This window comes from Myodes glareolus, chromosome 2, assembly GCF_982192425.1.
Source record: "Myodes glareolus chromosome 2, mMyoGla1.1, whole genome shotgun sequence".
Lineage (NCBI taxonomy): Eukaryota > Metazoa > Chordata > Mammalia > Rodentia > Cricetidae > Myodes > Myodes glareolus.
This window is the reverse complement of record NC_142027.1, coordinates 95227835-95248109: the sequence shown is the minus strand read 5'-3', so window position 1 is coordinate 95248109 and position 20275 is coordinate 95227835. Positions and strand designations below refer to the sequence as shown.

At 40.8% G+C, this 20275-nt stretch overlaps 1 protein-coding gene across 5 annotated transcripts in view; it reads left to right on the top strand.

The window, feature by feature from the left end:
• Positions 1 to 2836: 2836 nt before the first annotated feature.
• Spidr (scaffold protein involved in DNA repair) overlaps positions 2837 to 20275 on the top strand; it is a 242950-nt gene continuing 225511 nt past the window's right edge. For all 5 annotated transcript variants that reach the window (XM_048452445.3, XM_048452444.3, XM_048452443.3 and 2 more), the window contains exon 1: positions 2837 to 2921. In XM_048452445.3, the coding sequence (XP_048308402.3) occupies positions 2889 to 2921 (33 nt within the window). In that variant the 5' untranslated portion in view covers positions 2837 to 2888. The remainder of the gene's footprint in view (positions 2922 to 20275) is intronic.

Genomic DNA, 20275 nt, shown 5'->3' with positions numbered 1-20275 from the left:
GCTTATATGTCTGTGTATGTATGCACATGTATGCAGCGCACATAGAGTCCAGAAGAGGGCAGTGGTCTTATGGAACTGAAGTTACAGATGACTATTAGGCTTGATGTGGGTGTTGTCAACCAAACCTTGGTCTTCTGCAAGAACAACAGGTCCCTTTAACCTCAAAGTCATCTCTCCAGCCGCACTTGCCATATTCTTAACATATAGCCATCGGTGTTATTCTTTTTGACAATCACAGCCGTGTGAACAAGATAAAAAGAATAACTATTCACTCTACATATAATGGATTTTGGGGATCCAGTCTGTTTGGACACTCACCTTCCTGGACCTGGAGGGAGGGGGAAGGAACTGGAACTTCCCACAGGGCAGGAAACCCTGACTGCCCTGGGGGACGAAGAGGGAGGAGGAGGGGGAGTAGGGGGAGTGGGAGGGTGTTGGGAGGGGGGGTGGAAATGGAAACTTTTATAATTTAATAAAATTTACTAAAAAAAAAAAAAGAATAACTATTCAGAAATGAATGAAACTATGGTTTTCCTTGAGCACTTTCTTTGTGGATTATCAGTTGACATAATTACATTACTCTTGCTTAAACCTTGTATTTTAATCTTGTAAAATGTGTGTCTCCTTAGACATGCAACTATTTCAAACTAAACTCTTTCTGATTTCAACCATTTCCTTCTACAGAAAATCCTCTTTTCCGACCAACAGATTGTAGTCATTCTTAGGCAGGGACCATGCCTTTCATCAGCATGGGATTGGTTATAGGAGAATGACTGATTATAATTGTACTTCCGAAAAAGATTTTTGGGATCACAACTTTCATGGCAGAATTATGGCAGGAGATTATAGACTAGAGAAAGCTGTATCAATATTAGCATATAAAAGAAATCAGCAGGCAGAGAAAGCTAAGAAATCATCTCTCACCTGGTCTTATTCAACAAACTGAGTATGCACAAGAAAACCCAAACTATATGAATATGGGTGAGGAGGGTGTACGTGGATGACCAATCAAGGGTCATGAGGCTTCCGGCCCAGTGTTTTTGAAGCACATTTTGTTTGTTTTTCAAACTCACTAGCTCCCTCTTATTCTTGGGAGGGCTTTCAGTTTTTAAATAGACTATTTGTGTTTGCATTTCTATTTTTGTCTATTTATTTCTATATTTGTATTTCTAACCACATATCTGTGGTCCACTTCTTTGCAGCGAGACACGGAACTGGTGTATTTGAGCACATGTTCCTATAGCTCTTGCAGGTTCCCTTCAGACTTAAATCTGTGTCTACAAAAGTTTGAGCAGAAACACTCAGCAAAGAAGAGTTTTATAAGAGGAGGTGACAGTCTAATATTGTGTCAGGGCGACAGATGGAGTACAAATCAATAGAAAAACCTACATAGTTCTTGAAAGACAAAAAAAGTGCATTTGAAGAAGAAACTAAACTTAGTTTTTATTTTTATGTAGCCCAGGATAGCCTTGAACTTGCTATTTCTGACATTGAATTCTTGGTTCCTCTAATGCTAGAAATAAATCCTTGTAGTAAATTGTCAATATGAGGTGCACTTAGTGCTTATCAAAGGGTTACAGATAAACAGGAAGTGCTAGACCCCCTTCTTCCCCAGCTGGCAGGTGGTGTCAGCTTGTCTCAGATCTCCATGGTGGAAAGGCGGCAAGCTGGTTAAATGCCTGGGCCCACAACAGGAGCGAAGGCACTTTGAAGCCCCGGGAGTTGTCATTAGATGAGGCATTGCATTTTGACCAATAGGATGGGGAATTTGGGAAAGGAGCCATGTTAGAAGAATGTGGAGATTGTAATTTGCTAAAGTAGCAGCCTATGGGGAAAGGAGGTCAGGAATTTCTTACAGCTAGGAACTTTAAAAGAAGCTGTCTTGTCAGGTGTGATAGTGTACAGCAAAAATCCCCCAGGAGGCAGCAACAGAAGGATCTCTGTGAGTTTGAGGCCAACCTGGTCTACATAGCTCTAGGACAGTCAGGGCTGTATAGAGAGACCCTGTCTCAAAAAACCAAGACAAACAGACAGAAAAAAACCACTGTCTTGCGCCAAGTCAGTATGCCGGCATTTTGGCCACTTTTCCCGTTTTCTACGCTGGTGTCCCATTTTGCAGGATGGTGTATTTAAAACTGCTTCACTTTCAGCAGTTTCTCTAATTCATTACAGAATGAGGGTCTTGTTTTCCACTTTGCCTGTCTTTGGCTTACAGACTTGAGTCATCACCCCTGGCTCCACTTCTGTGTTCACATATTTGGGAACACAACTATCTTTACCAGCTCTTCTGTTAATCTAGTTTCCACTCAAGTACTAGCTCTCCTTCCTGTTGGTTTGGAAGATTCTCAAAGCACCTAGTCACAAGTATGTTCAAGCGCTTTAAAACATCCAAGGAACGACTACTTCTTCCAAATCTCTGAACCAGGATCTAGAAACAAGAACGGAAGTTCTCTGACTTCACCTCAGATCCATAGTATGTGAAATCAACTTTATAACAAATCCAACTAGAGTTCCTGAAGTCTTTTTAAAAATTGGTAATCCTTGCTCTTGATACTTGCGAATTCTTCCTCATTAGACAGGGAACTGCTTTCTCTGGCTTACTAGCGTTTGATTACTAATCAACAATAATTACTGAATTCTAGTCTACTTAAGGTATATATTTCAGGGTGGCCCGTCGAGCAGTTCCCAGATGCCTCAGGGAGAGTGAGGATCAGCCTAGCAGAGCAGCGCCCTCGGCCGCCCAAACACGAAGAAAGTCCACCCTAAGCCTGTGGAACTCCAGCCACGGCTTCCGGAAGGGGCGGGGCGCGCGAGGGGCGGCTTCCGGAGGGAATGGATTCCGGAAGGGGCTGGGAGTGAGGGCGAGGGATGGGCCGTGCGTGTGGGAGATGTCTGGCGGCGGCAGCGCTGGCGGGTCTAAGGTACGCTCTGCTGTCGCTGTGGAAACCGAGCGCGCGGCGCCCGACTCCGTGCTGGCCCTGACCCGGGCTGCTGGACGCGCGCGGGTTATGGCGGTCAGTGTGGAGCAGGGCGTCCTCGCCCTGTCCCCCTGACCCGGGAACCGAGCGCGTGGGCGGCAGACGGAGGACGGAACGCGCCGCTGGGCAGAGATCTAGAATGAGTGTGTTAGCCGGAGTCTGGCCATTCATTCGTCTCCGTTTACTCTGTTGCCTACCACATCAGGACAGGAGGTATCTTCACTGCACCGCTTTCCCGCCCAAACTTTCTGAGAGGAGTCGCTTCTCCAGTGCGCTCCTGTCTCTTTACGCCGCAGGCGTGGCGTGTAGGAACTGACATTTAAGTGAACGTACCTTCTCTTCGTTGCTCCGACGGTGTGTTCCTCACTTACAGATGTTTGTTTCATAATACTCACAGTTTAAAACAGCAAACGGTGCTTCATTTCTTGGTCTGCTCTTCGTTTTGGGTGAAAAGCTTGTGGAAAGACTAAACCACGGAAATGCCTCAACTCCCTTATCCCTGCCATTCCTCTTATTTCTCAAATAGACCCGATAGGCAACCCTGCGAACTTCATAGCTAACTTAGAGAGCAAAAAGCACATATAAACTATAACTTAAAAACTAATTCAACTTCGGAAAGATTAAAATGTGAAAAAAGAGGAATTAGAGCATTACTAAATCTACCATAACTTATTTAATTACGGCAGCAATTGATACCCTTGTCACCAGTGTTTTATTTAAGTGTCCCTGAAGGCCTGATATGCTCTCCTAGCTGTTCATTGGCTTTTCCCTACTGCCCTGCTCCGAATTTTGACATTGTGCTTTTTGTCATTTAGAAGTTTGCCCTGGGCGATCTTATACCTTGGTTTTAACTTCCCACTGCTGTGTAAGCAAGTTAGTGTGTTATGAAGCCATTCTTCTAGGTTACTGGGACCTAACAATTTTTCCTAATTTAGTAACACTGTTTTTGACTTTTTATTTCTGCCTCTTTGGTGTATTATTTTTCAATAGTTTTCCTTTTCAGTAGTTCTGTTACTTGCTGATGTGTAAAAATTGCCTCAAAACTGAAGCAGCTTTCGACAAGTATTGCTACCAAAGGCCAGGAAGCCGAATGTAGCTTAACCTGGTGGTTGTTACTCGGTGTTCCCCACAGGGTCTTCCCCCTTGTAAGCTTCAGTGTGTTCTTCCCAAAGGGCGACTTACAACAGAGTAGTGGACTTCCTTAGCAGCAGATGAGACAGGGTCTCACGTAACACAGGCTGGCCCTGAATTCACTCTCAGTGAAGATGACCTTGAACCTCATCATCCTGCCTCTACCATCAAGTGCCAGCTTTCATTTAAAATTTAATTCCTTGGGAGATGGGGAGGGATCAGGGCTCAGTATATAGCTGTGACTGGTTTGGAACTTATTGTGTAGATGAGACTGGCCTCAAGCCTGCAGTGATCATCCTACCTCTGCGTCCCCATTGTTGGAATTACAAATGTGAGCCACCACATCAAGCTTCATTTAATTCGTTTATCAGTCCGTCGAAGAGGTACTGTTGTCTCATGGATGATGACAGTGACCCCTAACAGGAGGTTAAGTAATTTGATCACTTAGCATTCAGATTGTCTTGCTCATCTTGCTTTGTTTTCCTGCTTCATGGTCTTCCACACCTTCCATACTATGGCCAGGTTTAATTCCTTTTTTTCCCCCTTTCCCTTTTTTTGAGACAGGGTTCCTTTGTGTAACAGCCCTGGCTGTCCTGAAACTCTTTGTAGACTGAGCGGGCCTCAAACTCACAGATATCTGCCTACCTCTGCCTCTCGAGTGCTGGTATTAAAGGTGTGCACCTCTTTGCCAGGCTGTGTCTGTACTTTTGATTCCTTAGTATAAACATTATAAGATTAGGAATGGTGTCTCCAATTCACGCTCTTTAGAGCAGCCACCGTAACTGGGAAATAGGTGATGAACTTATGAGTATAGTAGGTGTGAAGAAACATGGAGAAATATCTTGCTCACAAATCGTTAATTTCAGCTTAAGCTCTTCAACGTCCTGCTCATGGAGTTTTGGACAAGACACTGTCAACCTAAATAACAATTGGAGAGAGATTTTCAAAGACTGTTGATAGTCGTTGAGATGAGTATACTGTAGTAAAATATAAGCACTTTCAAAAAGAATGAAGTGAGGGGAAAATTTTAAAGACCATTAAGAGAGAAATAAAGAAAATTGTGTTTTTCTGATGACCCCTTCTGCCTTTGGGTTACTGCTGCTGCGATGAAACACCATGACCAAAGCTACTTATGGGCAAAAGGGTTTATTAGGCTTTTATTTCCACATCATGGTTTAGTATCAAAGGAAGTGAAGATAGGAACTCCAGCAGGGCAGGAACCTGGAGACAGAAGCTGATATAGGGGCCTTGGAGGGATGCTGATTACTGGCTTCTTAGCCTGCTTTGTTACAGAACCCAGGACCACCATCAGTCCAGAGAAAAGTCCTTTTGCCTGTGAGTCAAGATGTAGGACTGAGCTTCTCCAGGACCATGTCTGCCTGAATGCCACCATGTTGTACCATGATAATAATAGACAAAACCTCTGAAAATGTAAGCCACCCGATTAAATGTTTTTCCTTTATAAGAGTTGCTGTGGTCATGATGTCTCTTCACAGCAATAGAAACCCTCACTAAGACTTGCCCAAAGACACACCATTAGAAAATTAGGAAGGAGCTAGCTTTATCTTTGGTTCATTTTATAGTAGTCCTATGGACTGGTGATTGGTTAAGTTGGTTGGAATCTTAGTCATTAAAAGGCAGTGCTGAAATGGCTGCTCCTAGAGTGTGGAATGACATGGGGATAATCTCAGGTGGGCGGGGATAACAGCTGATAAAGCCAATGGAAAAGTCCCTCTTGATTCTCACTGATGAGAAACTCACTGGTGGTGCTTCTGTGTGGGAAGGGATCATGATAGTTGTTGGTAGGCATTTTTAAGTGAAATAATAGAATGGATGACTAGAATCTTTATTTGTGGAGTTAGAGTTCAATGGGGGAAAGTTTGACACATTGTACTAACTCTCTGACTAAGAAAGTACACGGCATTTCTACGTCGTAATTTGTCTATAGATAGTACCTATTCGAATTGGCAAGAGGATTGAATAACAAAAATGCTTGGGATGATGTGCTGAGAATATAAACACTACATGTCAGTAATAATGAAATTTGTTAATATTAAAATTATAAGGTTATTTGTATGAGGATGATATGCATCCTCAAATCTATAGTTTCCAAACTTTCATGAAATTGCTTTCTTTCACGTTGACAACAAGGACAAAGAGGAGGGCTTAGTTTTTTAAGGTGCTCAATGATGGTAGGAGATTCTTAGTTATTTTGACAGGAGGACTTTGTGGTTCAGTTTAAGGTTTTGGTCATCTTACTTGATAATTTGCCTACTATAACTCTGTTTCTGGGTATCAATATGTAATATTGGGATCTCTGTCTAGAAGTTGTCATATTCTTAAAATGAAAGACAAATAGCTAACTTAGTGAACAATGTATAACAAATAATTTACATAGAATACCTCACTTTAGGGAAAATACATTTTCTTTTTCATCAAAGTGATACATGTTTATAGATGAGGTAAAATAGTATGAAAAGTTCGTTCCATATTCATTTCCTTTATATTTTTGAGGCAATTATAGGTTGACATGATTCTCCTAATGATAATATTTTTCAAAATTATATTACAATCAAGACATCAATATATCGACATTAGTATATTGTAGCTGTATTACCCAAATTTCTTCTGTTCTCTTCTCTTCCTTCTCTTTCTCTCTTCTCTCTCTCCCTCCCTCTCTCTCTGCGTGTGTGCATGTGTGCAAAACAAACAGCCCCCCAAAACAAATCAAACAAACAAACAAACAAAAACAATTTAAAAAGCCTACCATAGATAGGGTGGCTTATAAATAGCAGGAGTTCGTTTGTCCCGCTGGATAGTGCTAGATCAGAGCACTGACAGTCAGTGTTTGCTGAGGGCTCCCTGGATTATTCACAGCCTTCTTGCAGTACCATCCCGTGGTAGGGGGACAGTGAGAGAATGTGCGAGGATTTTTTCCTAAAAGCAATGGTTTTATTCCTACATTTTCTACAGATGTGTCGTTCTACTTTAATTTATCCCCCTCTCCAGTGCCTTCCTACCCTCCTTTGGTGGACACCCTTCCTTTCCTCAGATGGCCCTTCTTACAGCTTTTTCTTCTTTGTCTTTTATTTTGAGGCAGGATCTCATGTTTAGAGTGTTGGGGTTGTAGACATGTGTCACCATTCCTGGTTTTCTACAGTGTTGGAACTGTGACACTGCCGATTTAGCTGCATCCCCAGCCTCCCTTCCTTCTCATATGTGTTTCGGTATCCTTTTGCCACACATGCCATCTCTTAAGATTTCTTCCTCCTCATGATTCCTCTAGTTTCATGACCTACACACAAACACACACGCATCCATCAATATGTATAATTTTAAGCTTAGATTCCACATATGAGAGAAAACATTTCTCTTTCTGAATCTGACGTAATCAACTTAACGTAATGATTTCCAGTTCCATCTACTTTGCTGCAAATGTTATGCTTCTGTTTTCGTTATGGCTTCATGAAATACCTTTATGTATGTATTACATTTTTCAAATTTTGTTCATTTGTTGATGGACATCTTGGCTGGTTCCATTTTCTGGCTACCATGAAAGAGCAGCAACAAACGTGGATATTCTCTCTGGTGTGTTGACTTAATGTCCTCAGAGTATCTACCTGAGTGTCATAGCTGGGTCATATGATAGTTACATTTTTTATTTTTTGTTTTTTTCCCAATGTTTTGTTTCTTCCATGTTGCTTTGCATTATGGCTACTTAAATTTGTGTTCCCATCAATAGTGAGTAAGGATACTGTTTCTTCATATCTTTACCAGAATTTATTGTCTTTTTATTTATTGATGATAGCCATTCTGACTGGGGTGAGACAGATCTCAAAACAGTTTTAATTCATATTTCCTTGATAAGTAAAGACTTTAAAAAGAATTTATTGGCCATTCCTATTTGTTTTGAGAATTCAGTGTAGTTTCTGTAGTTCTTTATATTTCTTAAATAGTAGTCCCTTGTCTGGTAGTGGAAAAAGATGTTTTTCCCATTCTGTAGGCAATCTCTTTTCTCTGCTGATCATTTTCTTTCTATTGCTTTTTAATGTTTACTGATTCTTTGGATTATTTCCTATGTTGTTAGAATCAGTTCTTACTGGGGCTGGAGATATGGCCCTGTGGTTAAGAGTACTGGCTGCTCTTCCAGAGGACCTGCGTTTGATTTCTAGCACTCACGTGGTTGCTCACAACCACCTGTAACACTAGTTATTAGGGTCTAATGCCTTCTTCTGGACTCTGCAGGAACTAGGCATGCAAGTGGTGCATGGATGCACATGAAGGCAAAACACCCATGTGTGTAAAATAAAAGCAAATTCTTGCTTATGCTTGTATGTTCAATCTATGCTCAAGGTATCAGGTCTTGCATTAAGGCTTCTGATCCATTTTTAAATGGCTTTTGGTGAGAGATGGGGATCAAGCTTCATTCTTCTACATGTGGAAATCTAGCATTCACTGCATCATTTAAGAGGCTGTTTTTTTTCTGTGATGTGTGCTTTTTGACAGCTATGTCAAAATCCAAGTGGCCATGACTGTGTAAGTTTTTTTCTGGGTCCCATTTTATACCTCATTCATTTACATGTCTGTTTTCGTGCCAACACCATGCTATTTTTGTTATGGCTATATACTCTAATTTGAGATCAATATTGTGATACTTCCAGCATGGGCTTCTCAGCTAAGGATTTCTTGCCTGTGGAGTCTTTTGCACTTACATACAAACTTTAGGATTGTTTATACTTATATGAAAAATGTGATTGGGATTTTGATGGAGATTTCATTGAATCTGTAGATCAACAGATTTTTGATAATGTAACTATTTTCATGATATTAATTCTGGCTCTTCGTCAGCATGGAATATCTTTTCACTTTCTACTGTGTTCATTTTTTCTCCAGCATTTTATTTATTTGTTTGTTTATGGGAGGGAGCACATGGTACACATACTACAGTTTGAGTGGTGAGATCAGAGGACATTTGTAGGATTTAGTTTTTCTCTTTCAACTATGTGCGTAGGCTTGGCAGTAAGTGCTACCACTGAACCATCCTCGCAGCCCTCTTCAGTATTGTAAGGTTTTCATGGTATGGGCTGTAGTGATGGCTCAGTGGTTGAGAGTGTTCACTGCTCTTGCAGAAGACCAAGTTCAGTTTCCAGAGCTCACATCAGGCAGCTCACAATGCCTGTAGCTCCAGCTCCAGGGGATCTGGTACTCATGCCTCTGTGAGGACCTGTGCTCATGTGGACAGATTCACACTGAGATGAACACACATGCACACAATTAACAATGAAATAGATCTTTAAAAAAGTTTTTATTATAGAGGTCTTTAGCCTCTGTGTGTAGATATTATTTATTGTTTGAAGCTATTGTAAATGGGATTTTCTCCCCTGAATTTTTTCTTGGAAAGTGTTGAAAAATTCCTGACTATTGTAAAGATTACTTTTATTATGTCTAAGCATATATGCACACTGTGTGGGCACTATAGCTCATTTGAGGAGGTCAGTGGGCAATTTTGGAGTTGGTTTTCTCCTCCTCCCACTTTAATACGGTCAGCCAGATTTGGACAGCAAATGCCTTCACCCACCGAGCTATTTTGCTGGCCCAAAATTTTAACATTTTTCCCTTCAAATATATACTGTATATGTATGCATGTATGTATGTATGTATGTATGTATGTATGTATGTATGTCATTTCAGGGATAAAGCCAACTTGACCATAGTGGTTAATCTCCTTGCAAGTATTTTATTGAGCATTTTTGAATCTATGTTAAAGGTTATTGGCCTATAATGTATTTCTGTATTTCAGGGATATATTTTGGTAGGTATATTCTAGTGTATGTGTATTTCAGGGATAAAGTCAACTTGGTCATGGTGGTTAATCTTTTTGATGCATTCCCTTGCAAGTATTTTATTGAGCATTTATTTATTTTAAGAAGGCTATATAGTGTTTGGTGTGTGTGTGTGTGTGTGTGTGTGTGTGTGTGATGGACCATGTGTGGAGGTCAAGAGGACAACTTGTGGGATTTGGTTCTCTTTACCATGCAGGTCTCAGGTTGAATTCAACATTGACAGCTCAGGCCTGGTGTGGCACATCCCCACTGAACAATCTCACTGGCCCTCTTACTAGTTTTTCTGGATTCTCCACTATACGTACACAAATTTTCATAGTCTGCATACGCACATTTTACTACTTGAAGTGAATTATAGAAATTTTATATATATATATTAAAAAGGAAAACCATCATTTTCTCTTACTTTCTGTCACATTTAACATGATCACTCTTGTTATCCAGATGTGTAGGAGATTTAACTTTGTTCCAATCAGTTTCTCAGTAAACACTAAATGGGATCCTATATATAATTTTATTACATTCTGAGGATTTCTAATTAGAATAATGTAAGATACCACAGGTTGAGGGCTTATTCCTATAGACTGCTTTTGCCTCAAATGCCAGTAGCAAGATGACTTTTCAATATGGTCCTAATTTTCTTTCTATTGCTGTAAAAAGACCATGACAAAAAAGCAACTTGGGGGCAAAAGGATTTATTTCATTTTACAAGTCAGTCTATCATGAAGGGAATTCAAGGCAAGAGCTAAAGCAGGAACCCAGAGGCAAGAACTGAAGCAGGGGTCATGGAGAAATGCTGCTTACTGCTGTGCTCAGCTTGCTTTCTTCTACAACCCAAGACCACTTGCCAGTGCCTGCTTTTCTCCAGCAGATGTTTCTGGCATCTCTGTAAAATATTAAGTAGCTGAAGTTATGTGTGCTCCCTTCCATTTTGTTCCAGGAAATACTTTATTTCTTTCTTGGTTTCTTCTTTGATCCATTCATCATGCAGTCATGAGTTGTTGAATCTCCATGAGTTTGTGTGTTTACTAGAGATTTGTTTGGTGTCAAGTTTAAGTTTTATTGCATTGTGGTCAGATAGGATACAAGAAGTGCTTTCAGTTTTTGAATTTGTGATTTGTTTTATGTCCCAGCAGTGGCCTATTTTAGAAAAGCTTCCATACGCTGCTGAGTAGATGTGTATTTGGTGTTTGAGTGGAATATTCCATAGATACTCGTGAAGACCATTTGATGTTTGATGTCAGTTAATTCTGATGCTTCTGTTTATTTTTTGTTCAGACAGAGGTGTACTGAAATCACTGTTAATGGGTGGTTGTTAATCTATGTCTTTAAATCCAGGAGTAGATTTTTTTTTAAATGGAATTCAGCATCTGAGTTCAGTGAATATATGTTTAATGAAAATATGTTTTCTTGGTTAACTGTTCCTTTGGTTAGAATGAAGTGTCTATCTTTATCTCTTATGATTCACTTCAGTTGAAGTGTATTTTGAAATTTTGGCCACACCGGTCTTCTTTCTGGCTTCATTTGATTGGAGTGTTCTTCTTTATCCTTTTACTCTAAGGCAATGCCTGTCTTTAAAACTGAAATGTGTTTCTTGTAGACAGCGGATAGGTAGATTTTGCTTCTTGTTTCATTCAGTCAGTTTGAGCCTATTGATCAGAAAATTGAGGTCATTGATATTTAAAGATATTAGTGAAGTGTGTATGCTATTTTCTGCCATCTTGTGGTCAGTTTTTGGTGTTGCTGTTTGTGTTCTCAGTGGTATTTGTGTTTTAATGATTATGGCTTCCTAATTCTTTCCACAGTCTCTCTGTTATACTCATTTATTTTCTTGTTCAGAAATAATGCCTGTTGTATTTTCTCAGGTTTGGTTTGCTAGATATAAATTGTTTAGGCTATTTATGTTGTGGAAACCTTTTCTTTTTCTTTCAGCTACGGCAGATAATTTTGCTTGGTATATTAATCTCTGATGGTTATCATTGTCTTTTCGGACTTGGAATGCATTGCTCTAGACTCTTCTGGCTTTCTAATTTCCTTTGAGAAATCAGTAGTTCTTCTGATGGGTTTTCCTTTATATGTCATTTGTGTTTTATCATTGACAGCCTTTATACTCTTTCTTTGTTCTATATACTTGGTGTTTTAACTGTGATATATACCTTGGGATATTTTCCTTACTGGACTTAATCTGTTTTGTGTTCTCTGTGCTTCTTTTGTCCATGTGAGTGTGTTTTCTTTAGTTTGGAGATCTCGTTGAAGATCTGTTCTGTGGCATTGACCTTTTTTCTTCATCATTGACCTTTTTTCTCATCTCTTAGAATTACTTAAAAACTTGATCTTTTCATGTTGTATGAAATTTCTAGCCTATTCCTTTCCTGTGATTTTTAGAAATTTTCATATTCCTTGCTTTTTTTTTTGGCCTAGATTCTTTACTTTGTCTTCCAGTGCCAATATTCTATCTTCTGTTTGAGTCATTTCTATTTGTAAGGCTCTACTTTGAGTTTTCTAGTGCGTTATTAGGTTTTTTTAATTCCATCTGCATTTCGGTTTGAGTCCCTTTCAATGTTTCAAATTTTTACATTCTGGATTGTTGTCTTCATTTTTATCACCCCTTTGTTTGTGTTTTCTTGGGCACCACTCAGGGGTTTATTCTAAGTTCTTTCTCCTTAATTTGATTGATATTTTTCTATGTATCATTTTAAAACTCTTTGAATTCTTTGAAGTTTTGATTGATCTTTTAAATTCTCTATCCTGAGGTTTAGTCAATTCTCTTTGGCAACAATTCTATAGGATAGGTTGATTTTTTTTTTTTGTAGAAATGTTGGTTTGATCTTCCATACTGCTTGTAATTTTCAAATGAGATATAAGCATGTGGATTTCTTTGGTTAGTTCAAAGTCTGATAGGAACAGCAGGCTGGGGCAGAGGAGAACATGTGGTAGTGGCCTGGGCCTAGATTTTGGAACTGGATTGGGTGTTATGAAGTCAGATGCATGGAGCAGACTGTGCTGGTGCAGATGCTATGGGTTCTGGTCTACATATAGCCTGGAATGTGGAGCTATATCTTGCTGGCTAGAGAGGGTGAATGTGTTATGGGAGTGGGCTGTGAGTTGGGGCAGCGGTGATTCTGGTGGAAGCCTAGGGGTTGATTGAGGCTCAGGCAAGGATAGTTAGACTAGGCGTCACCATTAGATGTACTAGATTGGGTAGGTTGTGAAGAGTGTGTGGAGGGGAGGGTGCTAGACTGGAGAAGGGTGTTTCAGCTAAGTTTTTGTCCAGGGAATGGAAACACTGGAAGGGTCACTTCTCTGTGGGTTTATGCCATTCCCTGAGGAATCTGTTAATTAAAATTTCCTTTGACAGTTTTGTGCTTGTGTTAGGTCTTTATCTTAAAAAGGAGCCATAACAACCTTTAAAATTTTTAAAACTTTTATTTGGTTGGAAATTGTTGCAGAGTAAAGTTGAAGTTAATGAAGGAGAGGGAAGTTGAAGCTCTTCTGGTAGAGGAGGCAGGGATAGAGCGGGAGAGATGGGAGCAGAGGGCTGAAGAAAGTTATGCTGCTCAGAATTTATAGTTTGTTCTGATGGAGTCTTTTAAGGATGTTTTTAATCTCCTGTCCTTCATATGTTTCTTCAGTTCTGAGCTGTTTCCCCAGCGCTCTAAACTTCGTCTAGGTTAGCATGCTTATCATTTCTTCTCTTAGCCACTTCATACTCCGCTTAAAGTAGGTTTCCCATTTGTCATGTTTTGATTTATTATCTGTGCTTATAGTTTCACAAATAGAAATACTGATTTTAGAATATCAGAAGTTCTCCGTTGAGGAGAGTAATTAAATTACTTCTGGTTTAGAGTTTCCCACTTTTCAAAATATTTGTAGCCTAAAGTACATAATTATCACATGTGGAGCAGTTGGGAATACCAGAAGGTGGCTTGCCCCCGAATAGATCTTTCTTTGTACTCTTGGTTCTGGGTTTTTTTTTTTTTATTTCAGACTTTTCTAGGGGATATGTAGTGGTTCAGGTATATGAATGCTTTGAGATTGATTCTCTTGACTCTCAATTTGAGATTATTTTCTACTACAGTGTCTTGGGGTCCTGTTGCATATTTAGAGAACTTGAGGGTGTCAAGACATGAGGCAATCAAACTGTCCTGTGTGTCTTGCCTTAGTATTCTGTTGCATTGAAGAGATGCCATGACCATGGCAACTTTATAAAAGAAAACATTTAATTAGGGCTTATTTATAGTTTCAGAGATTTAGTTCATTATCTTCATGGCGGGAAGCAAGGCGACATACAGGCAGACGTGGTGCTGGAGAGTAACTGAGAGCTCCACATCCAGACCTGCAGACAGCAGTCAGAAAGAGACACTAGGACTTGCTTGAACTTTTGAAATACCAAAGCCCACTCCTACTGACCCACTTCCTCCAACAAAACCACACCTACTCCTACAAGGCCACATTTCCTAATCCCCCCCCCCCCCAAGTAGCGCCATTTCCTCATCACCCCCTAGCATTCAAATGTATGAGCCTCTGGGAGCCATTCCTATTCAATTTACATTCCATTCCCTGACTCTGCAGGTACGCTTGTAGCCACATCATAATGGAAAAAAAAAGAAAAGAAAAGAAAAAAGAAAGAAAGAAAAAGAAAAAAGAAAAAAAATGCCTTCACTTCAACCTTAAAAGTTCCTACTGTTAAAAGTCCAAAGTCTTCTGAGATTCATGGTAATCTCTAACTGTGACCCCTGTAAAATCAAAATCAAAAGACTGCTCACATACTTCCAGTTTACAGCGGCACAAAATATACGTTACTATTCCAAAAGGGTGGAAAGGGAGCATAGTGAGGAAATACTGGACCAAAGCAAGACCTAAAACCAGCAGAGCAAACTCCAGCCTCTGCATCCCATGCCTGATGTCAAAGGACTTTTCAGACTTCCAACTCATTTCAGCTTTGTTGACTACATTACACTTCTCTCTCTTGGCTGGTTCCACCCCTGGTCTGCAGTTTTTCTTGGCAGGTTTCTCATGGTTCTGGCATCTCCCAGCATCTTGGGGTCTCCATTGAAATCCAGGCTTCACCTTCACGGCTTTATGTAATGGCCTTTCTAGGCCTCCATGCAGGGACACCCCTGACATATGCCTGGCCTCAGCAGCTTTCTTTAGCCATGGAGGGAGATTCTGTAACCCCTTTCTTGTATCCTTGACTTTAAAGCCAGAACTTTACATGGCTGAAGCTGCCAAGTTCTGCTGCTTGCTGGCCTGGAATTTGGCCCCCTTGTTGCAATTACATCTGCAGCAGCTTTCTGTTGTTGATTGTTTCCTTCCCTGCTTAAGCTTCTCTCCAATTCCTTTCCACAGGTTGGATGGGAATAGAGGTCATCACTCCCTCTATTCCATTTCTTAATCTGTTTATCTCCTTGAGCACAGAACTTGATCAAGTACACAACTTGGTGCTCCTTTTCTCCTCAAAATGTACTTTTTGTATATTTTTCTTCCTCAGCTTGCCCCTTTTTATTACAGATCTGCATAAGATTGGCCACTAATAACCACATGGCACATGTTTTGAAATGTCTTCTGCCAATGCCATTAATCCAAAACTGTTCAATTTAGCTTTGGGCAGACTTTTTGGGCAAGGGCAAAACACAGCCATGTCCTTTGCCAAAATATCAGTCTCTAGGCCACTTACTAATATGCTTCTTGTGAGCTGAGCCATCATAATCTACATTGCTCTCAGCACTGTCTTCCACATTCCTACTAGTATGGCTAATAAGCCCCACTTAAGTTGTTCAACTGCTTTCTTAATCCAGAGTCCCATAATCCACATTCCGTCAACAAGCAGCATGGGCAGGTTTGTCACAGCAGTACCCAAAAGTTCCAGAAGTTGTTCTGTCTTAGTCAGTGTTCCGTTGCTATGAAGAAACACCCTGACCACAACTCTTGTAAAAGAAAACATTTAGTGGGGCGCTTACCTTTCAGAGATTTAGTCCATTGTCTTCATGGCATGGAGTGTGGTGACAAGAAGGCAGACTTGGTGCTGGAGAGTAGCTGAGAGACAGGAAGCAGGCAGAGAGTGACATTGAGGCTTAGGTCTTTGAAACCTCAAAGCTCACCCCCCAGTGACACACTTTCTCCAACAAGGCCACACCTCCTAATCCCTCAAGTAGTGCTACTCTGATGACCAAACATTCAAACATAGGAGCCTATGGCAGCTGGCCAGTAAGTTTTCTTGGGCTGAAGGGAGCGAGAAAGTACTTCTTACCTTTGGTGTTTTTTTAATTTTTATTTTTTCTTTATTTTCCATATCAACCACTGTTCCCCCTCCTTCTGCCCTCCCCATCCGCACAACCCACCCATAATCCACTCCTCAGAAAGGGTAAGGTCTCCCATGTGGAGTCAACAAAGTCTGACACATTAAGTTGAGGCAGGATCAAGCCCCCCCCCCCCCCCCCCCAATCAAGCTGAGCAAGACATCCCACCATAGGGAATGGGCTCCAAAAAGCTAACTCATGCACCAAGGATACCTGGTACCATTGCCAGGGGCCCCTCAAATAGGCCAAGCTACACAACTGTTGCCCATATGCAAAGGGCCTAGGTTGGTCCTATGCAGGTTCCCCAGCTGTTGGTCTAGAAACCATGAGCTCCCATGAGCTGTTTCTGTGAGTTTCCCTGTCATGATCTTGATTCCTCCCCACCTTTGCTCTTATTATCCCTCCTCCCTCTCTTCGATTGGACTCCTGGAGCTCAGCCTGGTGCTTGGCTGTGGAGCTCTGCGTCTACTTCTGTCAGTTACTGAATGTAGGCTCTATGATGATGGTTGGGGTAGCCATCAATCTGATTACAGGGGAAGGCCAGTTCAGGCACCCTCTCCACTATTGCTAGGAGTCTTAGCTGGGGTCATCCTTGTGGATTCCTGGAAATTTCCCTGGCATCAGGTTTCTCCCTAACCCCATAACGGCTCTCTCTATCAAGATCTCTCTTTCATTACTCTCCTATTCCATCTCTCATGCAACTCGACCAGCCTCTACTTTTGACTTCACGTCCAGACAGTCTTGAAAGTCTTGAACTAAAGGTAGCAAGGTTGCAGTCAGCAGGGGAAGCCATAGAATACAGAAGGAGATACTGAAATCCTGTCTAAGACAAAAGTCAGATGCTAGCCAATTAACAAATCAAATGTTCTGAAAGCATACAAACTGAAAGCTAACAGATCTGAAACCAATTAAAGGTCTGAAAGTGAAAAAATCTGAACACATTGGAAAGCTCAGAAATCAAAAATGCTTCTAAAACAAACAAAAAATTAATATCTTAAACCAGATATTTCAAAGCAAAAACACAAACAAAAATGTTCAACCCCCAAGTACACCTTAGAATAAACCAACGAAACATCTGTCATATCAAGTATGATCTAAGACACAGAAAGAACTCATCTGCCAACTAAGTCAGTGCCAGACAGCTGAGCCCAGAAAGCCCTGTGGGTGGCACCTTGTTCCAGTCTGCTTGATTTTTCTAGTGAAAAATGTTTTGTTTTCTTGGTGGATATCAGTGCAGAAGCAGCTTTCACCTCCAGAGAAATAGTTTTGCTTTGTTTCCTGAACCCAAAATGAATGATCATGCATGTCCAGGAGGATGGATTCAGGTTTCCCAGAATGCTGTGTTTCAGAAAAAGAACAATTTCTTTTTTTAAAATTTTTTTAATTTTTCAATTTTTTTGGTTTTTTTGACACAGGCTTGCTCTGTAGCTTTGGAGCCTGTCCTGGAACTAGCTCTTGAGGACCAGGCTGGCCTCGGACTCATAGAGATCTGCCTGCCTCTGCCTCCCGAGTACTGGGATAAAAGGCGTGTGCCACCGCCTGGCGAAAAATAACAATTCCATGACGCTTTTATAGAAAAAGTACAAAGAAAGTCAGGGACAACCTACCTGTAAACCATGGTAAGATGTGTGGGCAGACTTTTCAAATTGCTTTTTCTCCTTCTGTTTCTCTTATGACATTATTAGTAGTATGCGTTTGTACTTAAATTTATTTTGCATTAATCCTTTTTCATGTCAAGAGATATTTAAATTTTATTCTGCTGCTTTCTAAAGTTTATCATTTCATTACTGAGTAGTATAACTATGTGTTGCTTTGCGTTGAAATGTCAACTACTGGTTTACATTTTTTTTAAATTGAAAATAGATTCTTCACTCAGATAATACACTCTGATCACAGTTTCTCCTCCCTCCACTTCTGGAGTGGCTTCTGGCTCCATCACTTTCCCTCTCCTCCAAATCTACTCCCCTCTGTTTCCTCTTCAGAGGTCAGACCTTTAAGAGATGACAGCCAAACAGGACAAAACAAGACACAATAAGGCAAGGCAAAAGCCCTCAAAAAAGCTGGACAAGTTAACCCAATAGGAGGAAGAGTTAAAAGAGCAGGCAAAAGAATAAAGAGACATATCCATACCCACTGTTTGTCTCATAAAAACTCCAAGCTAACAGCCATAACATATATGGAAAGAACCTGATGCAGACCCATGCAGGCCCTGTGCTTGCTGTTCAGTCACTGTGAGCTTGTGTGAGCCCTGCTTAGTTGATTTGGCGGTGGTCCTTGTTTTTCTGCTCCACCCCCCTCCAGTCTTTCTGCCCTCTCGTCCATGGGGTTCCCTGATCTTCTAGGTGAGGAGCCCAATGGAGACCTGCAGTTTAGACTTTCTGTATAATGTCTGGGTGGGGCCTGCACCCGCTTCTGTCTGCTGCCAGAGGAAGCCTCTCTGATGATGACTGGACAAGGCACTGATCTATGAGTGTTGTATAATATCATTAGGAATCTTTTTATTAACCTTCCTTTCTTTTTCTTTTTGTTTTTTGCCAGTTGTATTTGGTTTTACCCTAGGTCTTGGGTCTATCCAGGCTGTTTCCTGGTCATCCAGGCAGCTAGGGCATGGGCTCCTTTTTATGGCAATGGCCTCAAGTTAAACCAAGCATTGGTTGGCCACTCCTACAGTCTGCTCCACCATTGCCCTACAACATCTTGCAGTGAGCACAGATGTACTTTGAAGGTTTTTGACTGGGTTTGTGTCCAGGTTTCTCGTTTCATCACTTACAGAGTATCTATCTTTTCTTGCCAGAGAGACTAGCACATAGGGGTGAAGGCTTCATGCAGTCACCAACTTGACCTCTCTGTGTTCAGTGTACTGTGTGGATGTTGTCCTCTGCAGTGGGGCCCTGCTGTCAGTTTTCAGAGAGCAGCCCTCTGTCCTAGCCTGGTTTGCTTAGGAATCTCCATGGCCAAAAACTCAACTGAATGTAATCCAATCCTACCACTGAAAGCCTTGCCTGGGTACAAGAGATGGCTAGTTCAGCCTCCATATTCTCCATTGTTAGCAGTTCTCAGGAGGGTTACCCTCGTAGATGCCAGGAAGATTCCACTGCACAAGGTTTCCACACCATTCCCCTGGTGCGTCCCAGTTCCAGCTATCTCTCCTAGCACTCTCTCTCCCAGCCCTTACCTGATCCCTCTCACCCCAGTCCGCTTGCAAAATTTGTTTTCTCTCGCCTTCCCAGAGAGGTCCATGTGTCCCTCCTAGAGCCCCTCTCCTTTACTGAATCTCTCTGGGTCAGTGTGCTGTAGCTTGATTTTCATTTACTTATAAGTGAGTAATACTGTATTTGTCTTTCTGGGTCTGGGTTACCTCAGTCAGGATGCTTTTTTCTTATAGTTCCATTCATTTGTCCACAAATTTCATGATGCCATTTTTTTATTTACATAGCTGAGTAAATTACCATTGTGTAAATGTACCACATTTTCTTTATCCCTTTTTTGGTTGAACACCTAGGTTGTCTTCAGTTTCTGGCTATTACAAATAAAGCTGCTATGAACATAGTTGAGCAAGTGTCCTTGTGATAGAATTGAGTGTCCTTTGGGTATATGTTCAACTTTGGTATACGGGATCTTGGGTAGATGGATTCCTATTTTTCTAAGGAATTTCCATCTTATTTTCCAAAGTGGCTGTACAAATTTGCACTCCCACCAGCAATGGAGGAATGTTCCCATAGCACCATATCCTCTACAGCATAAGCTGTCATTTGTACTTTTGATCTTAGCCATTCTGACAGGTGTAAGATGCAATCTCAAGGTAGTTTTGATTTGCATTTTCTTGATGGCTAAGGATATTGAACATTTCTTTAAGACTTTCTTAGCCATTTAAAATTCTCTGTTGAGAATTCTCTATTTAGATCTGGATTCCACTTTTTAATTAGATTGTTTTTGATATCTATATCTATATATATGTTGAATATTAGCCCATTATTAGATGTGGAGTTAGTAAAAATCTTTTCCCATTCTGTAGGCTGCCATT